The 19,387-nt window shown below is 43.2% G+C and overlaps 1 protein-coding gene and 1 non-coding gene across 2 annotated transcripts in view; both read left to right on the forward strand.

The window, feature by feature from the left end:
• Nucleotides 1–19,387, forward strand: part of CALN1 (calneuron 1) — a 418,392-nt gene that overhangs the window by 388,082 nt on the left and 10,923 nt on the right. The window contains exon 5 of the mRNA XM_069570960.1: nucleotides 11,913–12,069. Within this exon, the coding sequence (XP_069427061.1) occupies nucleotides 11,913–12,069 (157 nt within the window). The remainder of the gene's footprint in view (nucleotides 1–11,912; nucleotides 12,070–19,387) is intronic.
• TRNAR-CCG (transfer RNA arginine (anticodon CCG)) lies at nucleotides 5,078–5,149 on the forward strand. Its single transcript has one exon. It is a non-coding gene; the product is annotated as a tRNA-Arg (tRNA).

A 19,387-nucleotide genomic window follows, 5' to 3' on the forward strand; every position in this document is an offset into this window, starting at 1 on the left:
CAAAGCTGCAGCTGAGGAATGGCTGTAAAACTTGTGCACTGAGCTCACGGACACACACACACAGTGCCTGATGCTCAGTCAGAATCCCCACAACAGTCTGGGCAGTGGGGCCCCAAAACATCCTCATCACTTTCTCCATTGGCAAATCCAGCATTTGGGTCACCAGTTTCTCACTTGTGTATTTAGAAACAATAATAACCATAGCACTGGATTAATCACAGTTCAGCAAGTCTAAGGAAGAGAGCGCAGAGAAGGAGTTACCATGTGAGAATTGTAGAGGAGGCCTGTCGCGTGTTCCCTAATATTCCAATCTTTAAAAGTGATGCAAGGAGGGGTGGGATGAACTGGGAGACTGGGATTAATTTACGTGCACGGCCATGTGTAAAACAGGCAGCTAGTGGGGAGCTGCTGTACATAGTACAGGGATCTCAGCTTGGTCCTCTGGGTTATCACAGAGGACCCTATTGGGATAGGGTTGGGGTGGGAGGGAGGCTCAAGTGGGAGGAGGTATATGTATATACATAACTGATTCAATACATTGTACAACAGAAACTAACACAACATTGTAAAGCAACTGTACCCCAATTAAAAAAAAAAAAAGTCATGCAAGAGACTTTTAGATCTTTTTTTTTTCACAGCAGCAACCATAACCATGGAGGGGGGGGGCACAAAAGGAATGGATGAATAAAATAATAATATAATACATAATATAATAAATGATATAAAGTAATAAGATTAGGGAAGGAAACAAAATTACACTGCAGAATTAAAATCTCCCCTAGAGATAGTAGGAACAGAATTAACAGTGCAAAAAAAAAAAAAAAAGAGTTATATGAAATTCAAAACAAAGTGATGAAAATTATTAGAGAAAAGATGAAAACTTTGGAAACAAAGAATAGAAATCTAAGAAGCTTTTGTGTTCTGGAGAAAGGAAGGTATCAGATAGAACAGGAGAAAGACAAGATCTAAAGTGGTTGTCAGGAAACAGGAGGCAGAAAATGACATGAGTGTAAAAATTATTAATAAAAGCCTGCTCATGAAACTCCAGCCAAGATTAATGCAAAGACATCATTTAGCAGAATATGGAAAACATTTATTTTTAGTTTCACAGATAATAAAATATTCCTACTAGTATCTAGGTAGAAAAAAAATATATATCTTCAAAGTGAACAGTTAGGCCAATCTCTTTGCTCCTCCCCCACAATAAATAACACGGGAACTGGAGACATTCCAAAGGAGCTTGAGGGGAAATTTTATGCAGTTCTAGAATTTTCTACAAGACTAAGTCATCTGTCGTGGTAACTGGAGAATGGAGCTAAGTATTTTCAGATTATAAGAACTCAGAAAAGGTAATGTTCACAAATGTTTCATTGTCAAACTTTTTTTTTAAGTTTTGTAGCAGATAATTGGATGGAAATCAGGTACTCGGGGTTGAGAAAGCCATAGAAAAGTGCAACTGAGCATTGAAGTCAATTAAAATACAACAAAGCAGCAGTGGCTGTTAGAAATGTTGTTACAAAATTAAATGTGGGTGCCAAATACTGTTCTAGAACAAGATGAAAACAGTAGAAAACATGCCATGATAAATCTCAAATTAAACTTACAAAGACTTTAAAGTTTAGGGTAAGAGATAGGAACATGAAGGTTTATGAGTTTTCTTATCATACGTAAAGAAAGATGAGAAAATGCAATTCAATTTCTTGAATTTGATAATATAAGAAATTATGAGTTAAGTAACGCATTTGATAAATGGAAAGATATCCACCACTATAATCAAAATGAGGAACACTGTAGGTTTTCTTTTTTTAAAGACAAAAAGGCGAGGAAAGCATAAGGAAGACATGAAGGCTAGAAAGCAGGAGATACAACAACGAGAGTCAAACTTGTCTAAACGATAGATGAAAATGTAACTAGACTCCACCATTGAAGGCAAAGAATCTCAAGTTAGATTTGTTTTTAAATCGAACTGTATTGTCTTTATAAGAAACATGCCTTTTTTTGAAGTTTTAAAAACATTTTTCCTGAAACAGTTGATTTGCAATGTTGGGTCAGTTTCAAGTGTATAGAAAATGACTCGGTTATATATATATGTATATATACTATATATTTATTCCTTTTTAGATTCTGTTCCATTATAGGTTATTATAAGATATTGAGTATAGTTCCCTGTGCTCTACAGTAGGTCTTTATCAGTGATCTATTTTATATATAGTGGTGTGTATATTTTAATCCTAGACTCCTAATTTATCCCTCCCAAGAGTCATGCCTTTTATTTTTCAGCTTAATTCTCATGAGTCTTTATTTCCTTCAATGTTTAGGATAATACCTGTTACCTAGTAAGTTAGGTGTTCCTTATATGTGGTCCTCATTGGTTGTAAATTGTTTCCTGGCTTTTATGAAAATAAAAAATGTTTTATTTTTATTAACATGTTTCTTATTTAATATGTGGAACATGAATTTTTAAAAATTTTATTGGCGTATAGTTGTTTTACAACATTGTGTTAAGTTTCTGCTGTACAGCAAAATGGATCATCCATGCATTTACATGTATCCCCTCTTTTTTGGATTTCCTTCCCTGTTAAGTCACCAGAGCACCCAGTCGAAATCCCTGTGCTACACAGTATGTTCTCATTAGTTACCTGTTTTACACATAGTATCAATAGTGTACATGTGTCGACTCCAATATCCTAATTCATCTCACCCTCCTTGGTATCCATGCATTTGTTCTGTCTATGCCAAGAATCATACCTTTATAAAGAAATGTGTTTAATATAACACAAGAGGCATTTCTTTCAATAGCCCCAGGTATGCAGATGACACCACCCTTATGGCAGAAAGCAAAGAGGAATTAAAGAGCCTCTTGATGAAAGTGAAAGAGGAGAGTGAAGAAACTCAACATTCAAAAAACTAAGATCATGGCATCCAGTCCCATCACTTCATGGCAAATAGATGGAGAAACAATGGAAACAGTGACAGACTTTATTTTCTTGGGCTCCAAAATCACTGCAGATGGTTACTACAGCCATGAAATTAAAAGATGCTTGCTCCTTGGAAGAAAAGCTATGACAAACTTAGACAGTGTATTAAAAAGCAGGCATTACTTTGCCAACAAACGTCCACCTAGTCAAAGCTATGATTTTTCCAGTAGTCATGTATGGGTGTGAGAGTTGGACCATAAAGAAGGCTGAATGCTGAAGAATTGATGCTTTTGAACTGTGGTGTTGGAGAAGACTCTTGAGAGTCCCTTGGACTATAAGGAGATCCAACCAGTCCATCCTAAAGGAAATCAACTCTGAATATTCACTGAAGGACTGATGCTGAAGCTACAGTTCTTTGGCCTCCTGATACAAAGAGCCAACTCACTGGGAAAGACCCTAATGCTGGGAAAGATTGAAGGCAGGAGGAGAAGGGGACAACAGGATGAGATAGTTGGATGGCATCACTGACTCAATAGATATGACTTTGAGCAAGCTTCAGGAGATGGTAAAGGACAGGGAAGCCTAGTGTGTTGCAGTCCATGGGGTTTGCAAAGAGTCAGACACAATTGAGCAGCTGAACTGAAGAGAGACGTTTAATAGAAAATGCACACAGAGAGAAAACAAGCATAGCCATGTTGATGTAAAAATTGACTTTTTTCAAACAGAAAGCACTGAAATATTTTTTTAATAATGGGTTGGGTATATTAAGAACAAGGCACACCACAAATCTATACCCATTTCCAATGTGTGGATTTTTTTCCCCACCACCAAGCAATTCATCATTAGCTGGGTGTCCTACCATTTAACTCAGTTCTGACACTATCTATCCAAAGACAGTATCAGATTCCAGAAATTACGAGCTCAATCTCAGAAGACTGCTCACCCACTCCACTACCTTAGATGCTGGTCACAAGTCCAGGATGTCACCTGTACTTCTAACTGACTGGCTATAAATCAAATGTTCCCACAACCCACTCCTTGGTTCTATTAATTTGCTAGAGCAGCTCACAAAACTCAGGAAACCAGTTTACTTACTTGTAGTTCAGTCACTAAGTTGTGTCCAACTCTGAGACCCAGTGGACTGGAGCACACCAGGCTTCCCTGTCCTTCACTATCTCCTAGAGTTTGCTCAAGCTCATGTCCATTGAGTCGGTGATATCATCCAGTCATCTCATTCTGTCTCCTCCTGCCCTCAATCTTTACCAGCATCAGGGGCTTTTCCAATGAGTATCAGGTGGCCAAAGTATTGGAGTTTCAGCTTTAGCATTAGTCCTTCCAATGAATATTCAGGGTTGATTTCCATTAGGATGGACTGGTTTGATCTCCTTGCTGTCCAAGGGACTCTCAAGAGTCATCTCCAGCACCACAATAAGAAAGCATCAATTCTTCAGTGCTCAGCCTTCTTTATGGTCCAGCTCTCACATCAGTACATGACTACTGGAAAGTTTTGACTACATGGACCTTTGTTGGCAAAGTGGTGTCTCTGTTTTCTAGTATACTGTCTAGGTTTGTCATAGCTTTCCTTCCAAAGAGCAAGCATCTTTTAATTTCATAGTTTCAGTCACCATCCACTAATCCACCATCCAATAATTTTGGAGCCCAAGGAAATAAAATTTGTCACTGTTTATACTTTTTCCCCTTCAATTTGCCATGAAGTGATGGGACTGGATGCCATGATCATTGTTTTTTGAATGTCGAGTTTTAAGCCAGCTTTTTCAGTTTCCTTTTTCATCCTCATCAAGATGCTTTTTAGTTCCCCTTCACTTTCTGCCATTAGAGTGGTATCATCTGCATATCTGAGGTTGTTGATGTTTTTCCTGGCAATCTTGATTCCAGCTTGTGATTCATCCAGCCCAGCATTTCTCATGATTGCTAGATTCTCATGACTTGCTAGATTACCAGTTTATTACAGGGTGTTAAAGGATACAAATGGATGGCCTGATTCATAGGGTGATATATGGAACAAAGAGGCATCTACCTCATGGAGCTGGGGGCCTGGCATGGCAGAGCATGGATGCATTCTGGTTTACTAACTGAGAAGCTCTCTGAACCCCCTCCTTTTGAATTATTGTGAGGTTTCATGACATAAAACCTTGGCTTCCCTGGTGGCTCAGAAGTTAAAGCATCCGCCTCCGATGCGGGAGACCCAGGTTCGATCCCTGGGTTGGGAAGATCCCCTGGAGAAGGAAATGGTAACCCACTCCAGTATTCTTGCCTGGAGAATCCCATGGACAGAGAAGCCTGGCAGGCTACAGTCCACGGGGTCGCAAAGAGTCGGACACGACTGAGCAACTTCACTTTTCATGACATAAACATGATTGATTAAATCTCTGGCCATGAGTGAGTGATTCAACATCCAGCCCTTCTCCACTCCCTGCATAGCAGGAGATAAGACTGAGAGTTCCAGCTATTTATGACTGATTCTCCTGGTGACCATCTCCATCTTTCGTCTGTCTGTCAGAGATTTGCTCAGTCATGTCCAACTCTGCAACCCACAGACTGTAGCCCACCAGGCTCCTCTGTCGATGGAATTCTCCAGGGAAGAATGGATGTGGGTTGCCATTCCCTTCTTCAGGGGATCTTCCTGAACCAGGGATTGAACCTGGGTCTCCCACACTGCAGGCAGATTCTTTACCATCTGAGGCACCAGGGAAGAGGGTTTCCAAAAGTCACCTCAGTAACTGAAACTCTGTTGTGGATGACAGGGGCTTGTTACGAATAACCAGAAACCCGCTTATGGTTCTCAGGAACTGAGGACAAGAGAATATGATAACAAAGAGACTCCATTGCTCTCCTCACTTAAGAAATTCCAAGGGTCTGAGGAGCTCTGAGTCAGGAACAATGGACAGAAGACCAAAATATATACTTATTATAATTCCTAATATCATGTACACTTTGCCCATTCTGTAATGGAGGCTGCCCATCTGTTTATCTTGATATCCTCCCAATGCCTGGGCTTTTTCGAATTCAGCACACTGTTCCCAGGTGTTACCATCCTTTCTGATGACTTTTATTTTCATCTGTATGCAAATAACTTTCAAGTCATCAGCCCATATCTGTGCGACCTACTGCCTCTTGGGCTATTCTGTTGGGTTGTCCCTCTGGAACTGCCAATGCCCACATCCACAAATTCACATGTCACCTTTCTCTTCAAGACTGTTCTCCCTTTGTTCCCATTCAGCTGAACATAAAACCTGGTGTTATCTTAACCGGTTCATTCAGCTTCAACTTCCACACACAGCGACTCACCTTGTCCACCTCTTTCTTACACAGCGCTTGAATGCTCTCTGTCGCCATAGCCCATGGTTAAAAAATGATTAAAGAAGACAGTTCTGGTGATATCAGCAAACTTTATTTAACGCTTCATGGAGCAGACAGTCTCCATTCTGAGAACACCACCACGGGGCAGAAAGCAGGAAGCTTTTGTAAGATGAGAATAAAGAACAAGGAAGAGAAACATAGGAAATAGCTGATTGGCTGGGGTCACAAGGTCACTCTTGTTTGGGATGAGAAGGCCCAGAGTTGGGTTGGCATTTGGGAATTGGCTGACTGGACATCCCGGGTTTCTGGTCAAGAGAAGTGTTTACAGGGACATGAAAGTTATGTAGGTTTTGATTTGCTAATGTGACGCCTCAGGTAGAAGTGGCTTCTTCTTGGGCCTGGCAGCTTCCCCAATGGCTCATCAGTAAAGAATCTGGGAGATGCAAATTCAATCCCTGTTTGTCAGGAAGACAAACAACCAACCAAGCTATGGGTGGACCTAGAGATTATCCTACTAAGTGAAGTGAGTCAGACAGTGAAAGACAAATATCCTATGATGTCACTTATACATAGAATCTTCAAAAAAAGATACAAACGAACTTATTTACAAAATAGAAACAGACTCACAGACATTGAAAACAGTCTTAGACTTACCGAAGGGGAGAGGGAAGGAGGGATAAATTAGGGATTTGGAATTAACAGATGCATACTACTATATATAAAATAAACAACAAGGATGTCCTGTATAGCACTATATTGAACTATATTCAATATCTTATAATAACCTATAATGAAAAGGATCTGAAAAAGAACATATATATATATACACACTCACACACATATGTATATGTATATGTATGTGTGTGTGTATAACTACATCACTTTGCCCTACACCGGGAACTAACATGACACTGTAAATCAACTATACTTGCATGGAAGCAACAGCAGCAACCATGCTCCTCCTCATGGCGTACAGGCATGCATTGACTAGCACCTCAACCGCAACTCTCACCTCATCCCCAAAACCCTTCTTCTCCAAGTCCTTAGACGACCTCAGCATATGGCTGTTTGATGGACACTTCCCAGGGGTTTCCAAGCCATCCTGGGCTGCCCTTGTCACAGCTAGTTATCCCACTGAATTGAAATCGCTCATTTGCTTGCCTTTTGAGAGCGGGATCAATGTCTTGCTCATCTCTCTGTCTCCATCACAGTGTCTGGTGTGGAGCTGGCCTCCATAATCATTTGTTGAATGAGGAACTCAGTCGTCTTGCTATAAAGAAGAGCCTCATTTAAAAAATATTAGGACTAAGAAAACAATATATGGAGATGCGATTCTTTTCCATGGACTGTAATGCGTTACTCGTGGTCTTTGACGATTCAAGTCAAAGAAAATAAGGTCACAGGAGATACAGATTATAAATATAAGGCTACATAATATAATTAACAAGGGCCACTATATTTGTGTAATTAACTCTACAGAGACTTTACCATATTGGGAAGCTCCTTAGAGTCCTAAAAGCAGCAGATGTACTGATTACGTTCTTTAATCGTGACTCACTATAAACAGAAGAAACAACAACAGTCACACCTAGAAGGAAGACAAATCGGGCTAAAAGCACAAAAGGAGATATAAGAAGTATTGAGAGAAATGTAAAATTGTGGTGCTCTTGTGCATGGTTCCATGCTAACAATAATGAAAACCTTTCTGCTGGTTTTCTGAGAAAGGACACAATTTCAAAATTGACTCAAGAAAAATGGATTGCCCATGATGGAAAAAGTACTTGTTGGCACTGTGCCCATACTGTTTTATAGTGACTTCTTTCAAACGTGTAAAAGATCTATTATGACAATATAGAAAACGTGGAATTCTACTCAACTGATTTTGCTTAAATCATAGTATTCTAGCATTCAACCTGACCCAGAGAACCAAATAAAAGGAAAACTATAGATTTCTGGAATCTCCATTTTTCCTTCTCTTTTTACAGCCCTTGAAGTTCTTTTCACCTAATACCTGAATTTCAGCAAATTTCAGCTGGGGACAATTTTTCAGACACTGCAGTCCCTCGTCGGGTCTTCCAGGAACTGGCTGCTCATTTTCTCAGAGCCTGTTTGATGTTGTCACTCTTAGTCTCTAACCGTGGCAGAAGGACCCCAAATTTCCCATCTGTGAGGTCCATCATCCTCACCATACATTTTTCCAGGCTTCTCTCAACATCCAGGCTAACAACCACACATTCTCCTCTCAAATCTAAAGGGAGATGATGTCATGGGTCAACCCTAAGTGTATCTCGGAATTCACTTTCACAGTCAATTAAACTGTGATGCAGAAAACAAATCCGCTTACACACACACTCCTCCTCCAATTATTCTCACTCATATAAATGACTTTGAGCTTGAGTCGTTTAGGTTTCCAGCAAGTTCCAGTAACCCAATTTAATTTGTCAATTAAATTATTGAAAGGAAGGTGGCAATCGGTTTACAAAGAAATCAGGGAGAAAAAAAATGTCTTTTTTTAAAAAAACAATTTAAAAGACATTTTCAAAAAAATGTCTCAAACTTCCTTTCATTATGGTCCAGTCTAACTTCAATCACTGACCTCTGTATTCAGTCTTGGGTGAGTTATACTGCAGAAATCCCAAAGGCGTAGTAGCTGACAACCCGAGTTTACTTCTTACTCAAATTGTACGCCCCTTGTGGATTAGCTCCATGCTGCACACACTCTGGGAGCCAGGATGAAGGAACACCCCCCTATTTATGTGCTTTTGTGGCAGAAGAAAAAGAAAGGGGAGGACACACTGATGGGTTTGAAACTTTTCCTTGGAATTCCATCACTTTTGTATACAAATTTCACTCTCATTTTTTGGCCAAAGCCTGGTGCTAATGGGCAAGGAGACATCCTCTGACAGGAAAGGGGAAGAAATCATTGGAAATAGTATAACCTGTTACAGCCCACACTCTTGCTCCTAAATATTCACTTCCCTCCCTTAGGCCACAAAATGTATTCATCCCCTCCCCAAGGAAGACACTCAGAAGTCCTACCTGAGTACAACAGAAGACTCAAGATCTAGAATCTCAAGATGTGCATGACTTCTCTTGATCTGGAGACATATGAACTTACAGAGACCAATTACCCTCCCCTGCCACCATACACACACACGTATAAAATGGCAGAGTTGGGCCAACCACCAAGAACGTTCTCATCCAGAGAACAAACAATGGAAGATACACAACAGTCAAAGCCTCAGCAGTTCTGAAATCCTGTTGAACAGACCTTGAGTGAAGAATGTTACTTGATTAGATTAGACCCGAGTTCTGCTTGCTGGTGGCTCAGGTGGTAAAGAGTCTGCCTGCAATGCAGGAAAACCGGCTTTGATCCCTGGGTCAAGAAGATCTCCTGGAGAAGGGAATGGCTACCCACTCCAATATTCTTCCCTGGAGAATTCCATGGACAGAGGAGCCTGGTGGCCCACAGTCCATGGGGTCTCAAAGAGCCGGACACAACTGAGCAACTTTCACTTTTTGGAGGGCTTCCCTGGTGACTCAGATGGTAAAGAATCTGCCTTCAATGCAGGAGACCTGGGTTCATTCCCTGGGCTGGGAAGATCCCTGGAGAAGGGAATGGCTACCCAATCCAGTATTCTTGCCTGGAACATTCCATGGACAGAGGAGCCTGGCAGGCCACAGTCCATGGGGTCATGAAGACTCAGACACAACTGTGTAAGTCGTGTAGGAGGGTTCCCTTTTCTCCACATCCTCTCCAGCATTTATTGTTTGTAGATTTTTTGATGATGGCCATTCTGACTGGTGTGAGGTGACAAAGCTTTTGCACAGCAAAGGAAACAAGACTAAAAGACAATCCTCAGAATGGAAGAAAATAATTGCAAATGAAACAATATGACAAACGGTTAATCTCCATTTGATATTGAGCTCATACAGCTCAATATCAGGAAAACAAACAGCCTAATCAAAAAATGAGCAGAAGACCTAAACAGACATTTCTCCAGGAAAGACATAAAGATGTCCAATAAACACATGAAAAGATGCTCTACATTACTAATTATTAGAGAAATGCAAATCAAAACTACAATGAGGTATCATCTGATTTATTTCACTCTGAGTTCATTTATTTCTTATAGATGAGCAACCAGTTGCAACTTGCAACTAGACCCTGCTGCCTCCCAAACTTTTTTACCTAAAGCCACAGACTCATTCAACATGTATCTACCCTCTGAGTTATCACGGGCAACAATTTTACCAAATGTTTTGCGACTGCGTAACATGGGTCTTCCCAGCCACCAATACCATTTTCTTTTTTTTAAATTTTGGTTACACTGGGTCTCTGTCACTGTGTGCAGGCTTTCTATAGTTACAGAGAGCAGGGGCTACTCTCCAGGTGTGGAATATGGGCTTAGTTGCCCCGAGGCATGTGGGATCTTCCTGGACCAGGGATCAGACTGGTGTCCCCTGCATTGCAAGGCAGATTCTTCACCACTGGACTGCCAGGGAAGCCCCCAATACCATTTTCTTATTTTCTACTGCCTGCCTGACCCGGGAATCTACACATCATATTTTAGAATTTTTGTTATGGTAGCTTCTTATTTCTATGTACCAATTTCTGTATTGTTGACTCAAACCAAGTTATACCATAGTAATAAAGAAGCCCCAAAGCTCTGTGGCTAATAATGACAAAGGACATTTCTCACTCACATTACTTTTCCTGTATGGCTGTCGTCTCCACTTTATCCTCATTCTGGGACCTGTTCTTTTTAGGGCATGCTGTTCTCATCGAAGAAGGAAAAGGTCACAGACTAGAACCACATGATGGCTCTTAAAGTGTCTAATCGATAATACCCTATGTGAGCTCTACTCTCATTTCACTGGCCAAAAAAGTGATAGAACCAAATCTGATAGAAATGGAGTGGAAAGGTTAATCTCCCTTGCAGGGGAAGAACATAAGTGGAAACGTTACACCTTTTTCTCAGCTGTTCTTCATAAACATGACTTTGAACATGCAAACGCTCATTTTATCTTGTTAGAACAAGATACACACTTAGAGCAAGATGAGAGTTGCTGGTTTCTTGGAAGGTTTAAAACTTTCTAGAGACATGCATTGTCTGAAGTGTGACACAACTCCAAAGTACGTGAGGTGTGGAGGGGTGATAGCAGATGGCTGGATGAGCAGGAAGAAGCCAAACGAGCAGGTGGCGTGTTTTTCACCAGGAGTCTCGACGGAGCGAGGAATGTCGCACTCCCTGAATTCTGAGAAGTTCCTGCAAGTTCACAAGTGTGCTTGAAGCTGAGTGTGGCGGAAAACTGCTCATCTGATGTCTTGAAAAGCTGGGGCAAGTTTTCATAGAGGAGGTTTGAGACTTGCTAGTCACGTCCCAGGTGGCGCTAGTGATGAAAAACCCATCTGCCAAGGCAGGAGATGTAAGATGTAGAAGATCAAATCGTAAGACACAGGTTGGGGAAGACCCCCTGGAGGAGGGCAGGGCAACCCACTCCAGGATTCTTGCCTGGAAAATCCCATGGACAGAGGAGCCTGGTGGGCTACAGTCCATGGGGTCACAGTCGGACAAGACTGAAGCAACTATGCATCATACACAGTCATGTCCCAAGCTGAGTTCTCACCTCCGTGCACCCAGACTTCTCATGCCCCTTTTATCTCCACAGTTCGACATGCAGAGGATAACTCTGGAAGAGTTGAAGCACATCCTCTATCATGCCTTCCGGGACCACTTGACGATGAAGGACATTGAGAACATCATCATCAACGAGGAGGAGAGCCTGAATGAGACCTCGGGGAATTGCCAGACAGAGTTTGAGGGCGGTAAGTACCCCCTTTTTTTAATCATCAGTACTTAGTTTAAAAAGTAAGTGTTTATTTTATTTTTAATATTTATTAATTTATTTGACTGCATGGGGTCTTGGGCTTCCCTGGTAGCTCAGATGGTAAAGAATATGCCCGCAATGTGGAAGACCTGGGTTCAATTCCTGGGTTGAGAAGATCCCCTGGAGGAGGGCATGACAACCCACTCCAGTATTCTTGCCTGGAGAATCCCTATGGACAGAGAAGCCTGGTGGGCTACAGACCATGGGGTCGCAAAGAGTCAGACTGAGCACATACATGGGGTCTTAGCTGCATCATGCAGGATCTTCTATTGTGGTACACAGGCTCAGTAGTTGAGGTGCTTGGGCTTGGTTGCTCCACAGCATGTGGGAGCAACTTAGTTCCCTGAGCAGGGATTGAACCCACATCCCCTACATTGCAAGGCAGATTCCTAACCACTGGACCACTGGGGAAGTTCCTGGTAAGTACCTTTGCTTCTGCTCTCTGCCTGCTTTGGAAGAGGCCAACGCCTCCATATCCTCTGGATGAAAAATGTGTTTATAGACTCCTGGGGTGAAGGGGCCATGGATGGACCCCACAAATCCAGGACCAAAGCTGAAAGATCCTTTGTGCAAAGATGCAGTAGGTTTCTGTTCCCCAAACTCTGAATTTTAGCAAGACTTGTGTCGACCCTTCCTTCCTTTGGTGACTCTGATGTCTGTGACTTGCTGAGGGGCTCAGTGATGTGAGCCTTTAGTTAGTGGGGGCCGCTTGGATGGTGCAAAGAGCCTGTTTGAGCTACTGGATCAAGTCGAGTGGCTAATTGTGTGATCTTGGGCAAGGGGTGTAGCTTCTCTGAGTGTGTATCCTCACCTGTAAACATCAGGACAGTTACATCTACTTCACAAGATCTTAGAAGTGGATTACTTTTATGCTATGGTCTCTGAACACACTGGCCAAAAAAATAAAAGCCATGCTCATGAGAAAAACTTTGATGAACCCCACCAAGTAGTTACAAAAGAAATAGGTTCTCCTACGGCCAAAAATGAGCTCATGAGAGGTCATTTCTCTTAGGTTCATGAAAGAAAAATAAAGCCTACCTTATTCCCTAATCAGTAGAGAGTTCCAGGGAAGTTAAATAATTGAATCCCTCTTTCCAACTTTGAAAGTCAGAGCTGTTAAAACTCTGATGTACAGATATTTTTTAAAATTACCTTAAAACAGCATAGCAGGCTACCAGCAATTTTTAACTTAAGGTTGAGACTTTTTTAAAAGGTCTACTACTTTCTTCTGTTTTTGTTTTGTTTTTTTTTCTGAACATATTGCAACAAGCCTATATGTGCAGATGGTAAGCTGTCACAGAAAGACCAGAATGCAATTTGGTTCCCTGGTCTTGGAGTTGCTGCATTAGAACCAGCTGAACCCTACAACAGGCAGACAGCATGGGGCTGAGTTAGTCCTGGGCACCTGTGGGCCCTGTCTGGGCTGAACTGCTGCGGGAAATGGCTTATACTCCATTTTGCCATGGCAAAATTAACCGAAGTCTGGGAACTAGGCAGGAGATTGGGGTAAACTTAAGAGCAATGCATCCTTGTTAAAGGTGTTCACATTTAAAGATTTCAAAAGTGCTGGCTTCCCAGGTGGTGCCAGAGGTAAAGAACCCATCTGCCAATGCAGGAGATGCAGGTTCAATCCCTGGGTCAGGAAGATCCCCTTGGAGGAGGGCATGGCAACCTACACCAGTATTCTTGCCTGGAGAATCCCATGGACAGAGGAGCCTGGCGGGCTCCCGCGCAGAGGGTTGCTGTGAGTCGGACACGACTGAAGGGACTTGGCATGCAGTGTACACGGCAAACAAAACCCACTTGTGGTTCAGAAGGGGCCATGGTCACCCTGCTTGGGACCTGGGCCATAGCATCCATGACTGTGTTTGGAGTTGGAGCCACAAGGACCACACTAGGGCAGGAAGGTCACAGCCAATGCCTTTACAGCTGGGCAGGCAGGGGAAGTGGAGGATGAGCAAGGGTGAGGAGGGTAGGGATTGGATTAAAATTTCGCGTAGCAGCAGGCCTGGCTTCTCCGTTCCATCTGGTTCTTAGCTGATAGACTTGCTGCTCACACAGTAGAAGCATTGGGGGGTGGGCCCCAGCTGTCAGACACACTCTTGAGACGGGTAGGAAGAATATTTCTGGGCACTGCTTTTTTCCACAAGAGACTTTGTTTATGGATCGGTGTTTTATTCAGAGAAATGTCACAAGTCTTAGTAATTTGAGAAAGGTCAGACTGCCCTGGGAAATCATCTGAACTCTAAGCACTGTCTTTTTATTACCCAAAAGCTCATCTATTAATAAAATAAATGGCTGACTTAGGGGTTTCCTGGGTCTGCTTTAATGATTACTACATATAGGATTAGCCACAGTTCCCATTTAGGGGTGATTGATAAGGACCAGGAAACTGTGCTTTAAAATTCATGGTCTTATTTAATAAAAGAAATATTATTTGTAATTAGCACCTTGCTTTCTAGAGTGACCTATGTGACCTTGATTACACAATCCCTTTTATGTATTTTCACAGCAGAGAGGGTTTTTAAAGTATGTCAGCGCTTTTTGGCCCCACACACAACCTCATGTGTTTAATGGTAAGATTTTTCCAACCTGGGGTATGATCCATGTCACCAGTGCATTTATTTAATGCCTGCAGCTCTCCCCAGATTCAGGAAGGAGCCTCCCCAGTTTTACTCTGGGCGAAGATGTCTGGAAAGAGACGGACACACAGACACAGAATTCACCCTGGTGCCCTAGGACTGAGAGAGTCCGTTTGAGACCTTGCGGTGACCTTGGCCTTCTCCCTTCCATCTTTCCCCTACACCTGCTGCCCACAAACAGGGACCTGTTGGCAGTTGGAGCCTCTCCCTGCTTCTACCGCCGTCTGATGGCCTAATTGCATGGCCTGTGCTTCCTGAATCCTCTTGGCCTTCGGCTGTTTGGGCTGACACATCCTGCCAGCGGTCAACCTCTTCCTGTCTGCTCTCACCCTTGATCCAGGCTGCACGCTCGCCTGTCCAGTCACTTCACCTGTAGCCTCGCTGACATCTCAGAGTCCCCCTCCAACCTGGCAGCATCCACCATCACACATCTTGGTTGGTAAATGCAGAATCTAACTCTGAAGGGACATGGTGGTTTCCTTTCTTTCTTTCAGTGATGGACCTCTTTATTTATTTTTGACTGCACTGGGTCTTCGTTGCTGCTCGAGGGCTCTCTCTAGTTGCAGCGAGTGGGGCTCCTCTCTAGTTGCGGTGCATGGGCTTCTCATTCCGATGGCCTCTCTCGTTACAGAGCATGGGCTCTGGGTGGCACAGGCTTCAGTAGTTGCAGCTCCTGATCGCTAGAGCACAGGCGCAGTAGTTGAGGCACATGGGCCTAGTTGCTCCGCGGCATGTGGAATCTTCCTGGACCAGGGATCAAACCCTTGTCCCCTGCATTGGCAGGTGGATTCTTAACCACTGGACCACCAGGGAAGTTCTGTGATGGAACTCTTCTCTCTCCAAATTTTATCTTCCCAGCAACCCCAAGTGACCGAAGGAGAAAGGGAGCTGGGACATTCCCCCAGACCCCAGAGCCCTGCTCCCAGACCACCTCCCCTCTTGCTGCTCCCCATCCAGGACGCTCTCTCTTCCTCCTCCTCTTTTTAGAGCTTTGCTGAAGCCAACATATTCCCATGCTGATGAGCTTGCCTGTAAAGCTGGGTGATCCATGGTGCTTGGAAATTCTGCTCTATTTGGTATCAGAGGAAGGAATCAAGGAGGAATAAAAACCTAAAGATGCAGGAAGTCTTTGCCTCAAAAAGGTGAAAGGGCACATCTGTTTCAGAGTAAAGAAGGAGGAGATAGCCAAGGAAACAGGCATTTTGCAGCAGAGTCAGAATCTGAAGAAGCCCACATCAGATGTCTTGGAGCTCAGCAATGCTGGAGCTTCTGGGGTGTGAAGGAAGTTTGAAAAATGCTGTAGTGTGAGTCCCTTAGAAATTAACAGGAGGGTTTTCAAAGGCCGTCAGCATCATTTTATGTCAGTGACTGTATTTTTTTAAAGGTCACTAGCCTTCTATTTATTTATTTAACAGGGAAAATGTGTTAGTCACTCAGTCGTGTCTGACTCTTTGTAGCCACATGGACTATAGCCCACCAGGCTCCTCTGTCCATGGGATTCTCCAGGCAAGAATACTGGAGTAGGTAGCCACTCCCTTCTCCAGAGAGTTTTCCTGACCCAGGGATCAAACCCAGGTCTCATGCATTGCAGGCAGACTCTTTACCATCTGAGCCACCAGGGAAGCCCATTTAACACTGAAGGCTTTTAAAATATATATTTGTGTGTTTACTTAGCTGTGCCAGGTCTTAGTTGAGGCATGCAGGATCTTTAGTTGTGGCATGTGGCATCTAGTTCCCTGACCAGGGATCAAACCCAGGCTCCCTACATCGGGAGCCCGGGGTCTTAGCCACTGAACCACCAGAGAAGTCCCGCAATGGCTATCTTTCTCACTTTTATGAATCTTGGGTCTGATACTTTCACAAATGTGTTCAGATTCTGATCATTAAATTAGGAAGTGTTGATTATTCCACACAAATGGAAAAATTTGAAGAAACAGGTCAGGAGTCCAAAGGGCGAGGTGCCTCTGATGGGAGAAATGTCAGGGGGCAGGTGTCTACTTTTTAGGTTTCATTTTGCTTTAGTTTCATTTTATTTGTTGGACTTTTAGGTCAGCATAGACCACACACCCACTCCACCCCACCTCATGCACATACAGCCCTTCGCATAATCCGATCTGCCTTATCTTCATGGTAGGTAGGGCTCTGCAATCATTAGGTAAGCATTACTTTTCTCATCTTTTCCCACAGAAAGGACAAGAGGAAATAGGATGAAATTCTGAGTTACATATAAGGAGAGTTTTCCTGACATCTTCAGGAAGTCCTGAATTAGGGCCTCACAGCATGGGTAGATTTTCCTAGAGCCCCAGAAGAAGTCATTTACAGAAAACCCCAGGAAGGCTGAGAAGAGCCTAGAACACTCTAGAAGAATATAGCACAAAGATTCTGATGTGGACTTCCCACCATTCACACCTGGTTTAATAGGGAGAAAATCATCAACTTGAGTCAGACACTTGACCAGGTGTCAATCCACATCCTGGGTGCTTTGGGTAACAGGTCGTTAACCCCACTAAGTTCAGGGGCTCCCTGGTGTTACCCAGAGTTAGCAGTCTCTGTGTCCCCAATCCAATGAGACTATTTCACTAAAAGTTGAACTTCCAGGCCCTCTCAGCCCCTCATTTTAAAAATTCCTGCACTAAGATAGAATAAACTGATGTACTAATGTTTTGTCAGTATTTGTGTCCCAATTTGGTGAAATAAGTAGGTCAGCATCTGCCAGCACAGGTCAGATATAAGACTTTGTGACCACTCACACTCACAACGCCCACTCACCATCCATCCCAATTGTGCGTACTCCGTCACTCAGTCGTGCCCAAATCTTTGTGACCCTATAGACTGCAGCCTGCCAGGGTCCTCTGTCCACGGGATTCTCCAGGCAAGAATATTGGAGTGGGTCGCCCTGCCCTCCTCCAGGGGATCTTCCCGACTCAGGGATCAAACTCTCGTCTCCTGCATCTCCTGCATTGGAGGCAGATTCTTTATCCGCTGAGCCACCTGGGAAACCCATTCATGCTAATAAGGGAGGTTTAAGATGGTTTGCTTTGGTTGGACCACCTGTAAAATCACTGGCTATTTTGACTCTGGAGAACGTAAGCTTGGTGACACTAAGAGACAAATTTCACATTTTATTATTTGGTTCCAGTCACTTGACATATATGGAATTAAGTGGCCTTGTGTTTGAATCATCTATTCTCCCATCACCAACGCCTTTTTCAGAGTTCTCACAATAGATCGTGTTGAATGTTAAGTTCAGTAGTGTTTGCTTCCCGAAAGTTTACTCCAGTAGTGTTTGCTTCCGGAATGTTTACTGCTTCATTCACATTGGCCAGGCCAGGAGGATTGGGATAAGGGATAGCTGTCTGGCATGCCTGCCAAGAGCTGTTCATTTGTTAACACACTGGACTGACCTGTAGGCAGGTACTGAGGGGTCAGTTCTGTGGCCCCCAGGCAACAGATGAGGAAACCGAGACTCAGCAAGGTGGTCATTTATCCAAAGTCAAACAGCGAGTAAGGATTTGAATCTGGGCCCACCTGACCAAACCATGCCCTGGCTCTCCATTCAGGGTCCTGGGTCATTTCCCCAAGCTTGGGCATTTCAAAGACAGTTTACAGAATGGCTCTTCGCTGTCCTTACTCCTTTTCCATTGCTTCAAGTGAAATCATATTATTAGCATATCTGGAAGTTGAGTAGTAGTGCACGTAGCAGGATCTGTGTGTGAGCCCTTTCAAGACACATCCCCCAAGTGTTGTCCCTAAATGGAATACCAGCTGCTGGGGTTTTGTAGACATTCTGACAACATGCACGGGAAAGAGAAATCAAGCAAAAGTCATCAAGTAGGGAATAAATAGTTTCTCTGAAAGCCACAGCAGAGCTCTTCCATACCATTCAGTATGATGGACAAGAGACACACCTGTCAGAGGGGTGACCCAGGCCAGGCAGCTCCAGAGGATTCCTATGCAGCCATTCAGGTTCTCTTCTCTGCCCTGTGTAGACTAGCCATGTGATCCGGAGAACTTATTTTAAAACTCTCTGAGTTGTGCAGACATAAAGAACAGAGTTTTGGACACAGTGGGGGAAGGAAAGGGTGGGACAATTTGAGAGAGTAGCATTAAACATACATTGAAAGTGAAAGCCGCTCAGTCGTGTCTGACTCTTTGTGACCCCATGGACTATACAGTCCATGGGATTCTCCAGGCCAGAATACTGGAGTGGGCAGCCTTTCCCTTCTCCAGGGGATCTTCCTAACCCAGGGATCGAACCCAGGTCTCCTGCATTGCAGGCAGATTCTTTACCAGCTGAGCCACAAGGGAAGCCCAACATAAGCTGGTGGGAATTTGCTGTATGATGCAGGGAACCCAAATCTGGTGCTTGGTGGCAACCTAGAAGAGTGTTGATGGGGTGGGAGATGGGAAGGAGGTTCAAGAGGAAGGGGACATATATATACCTATGGCTGATTCATTTTAATGTATGGCAGAAACCAACACAATATTGTAAAGTAATTATCCTCCAATTAAAAATAAAAATTTTTTTAAATGCCCTGCATTTAGCACAATGATGCACATAGCAGGTACTCAGTAAATGTTTGCTGAATGACTGAAAAAAATAAAACTCTCTGA

This window comes from Ovis canadensis, chromosome 24, assembly GCF_042477335.2.
Source record: "Ovis canadensis isolate MfBH-ARS-UI-01 breed Bighorn chromosome 24, ARS-UI_OviCan_v2, whole genome shotgun sequence".
NCBI lineage: Eukaryota > Metazoa > Chordata > Mammalia > Artiodactyla > Bovidae > Ovis > Ovis canadensis.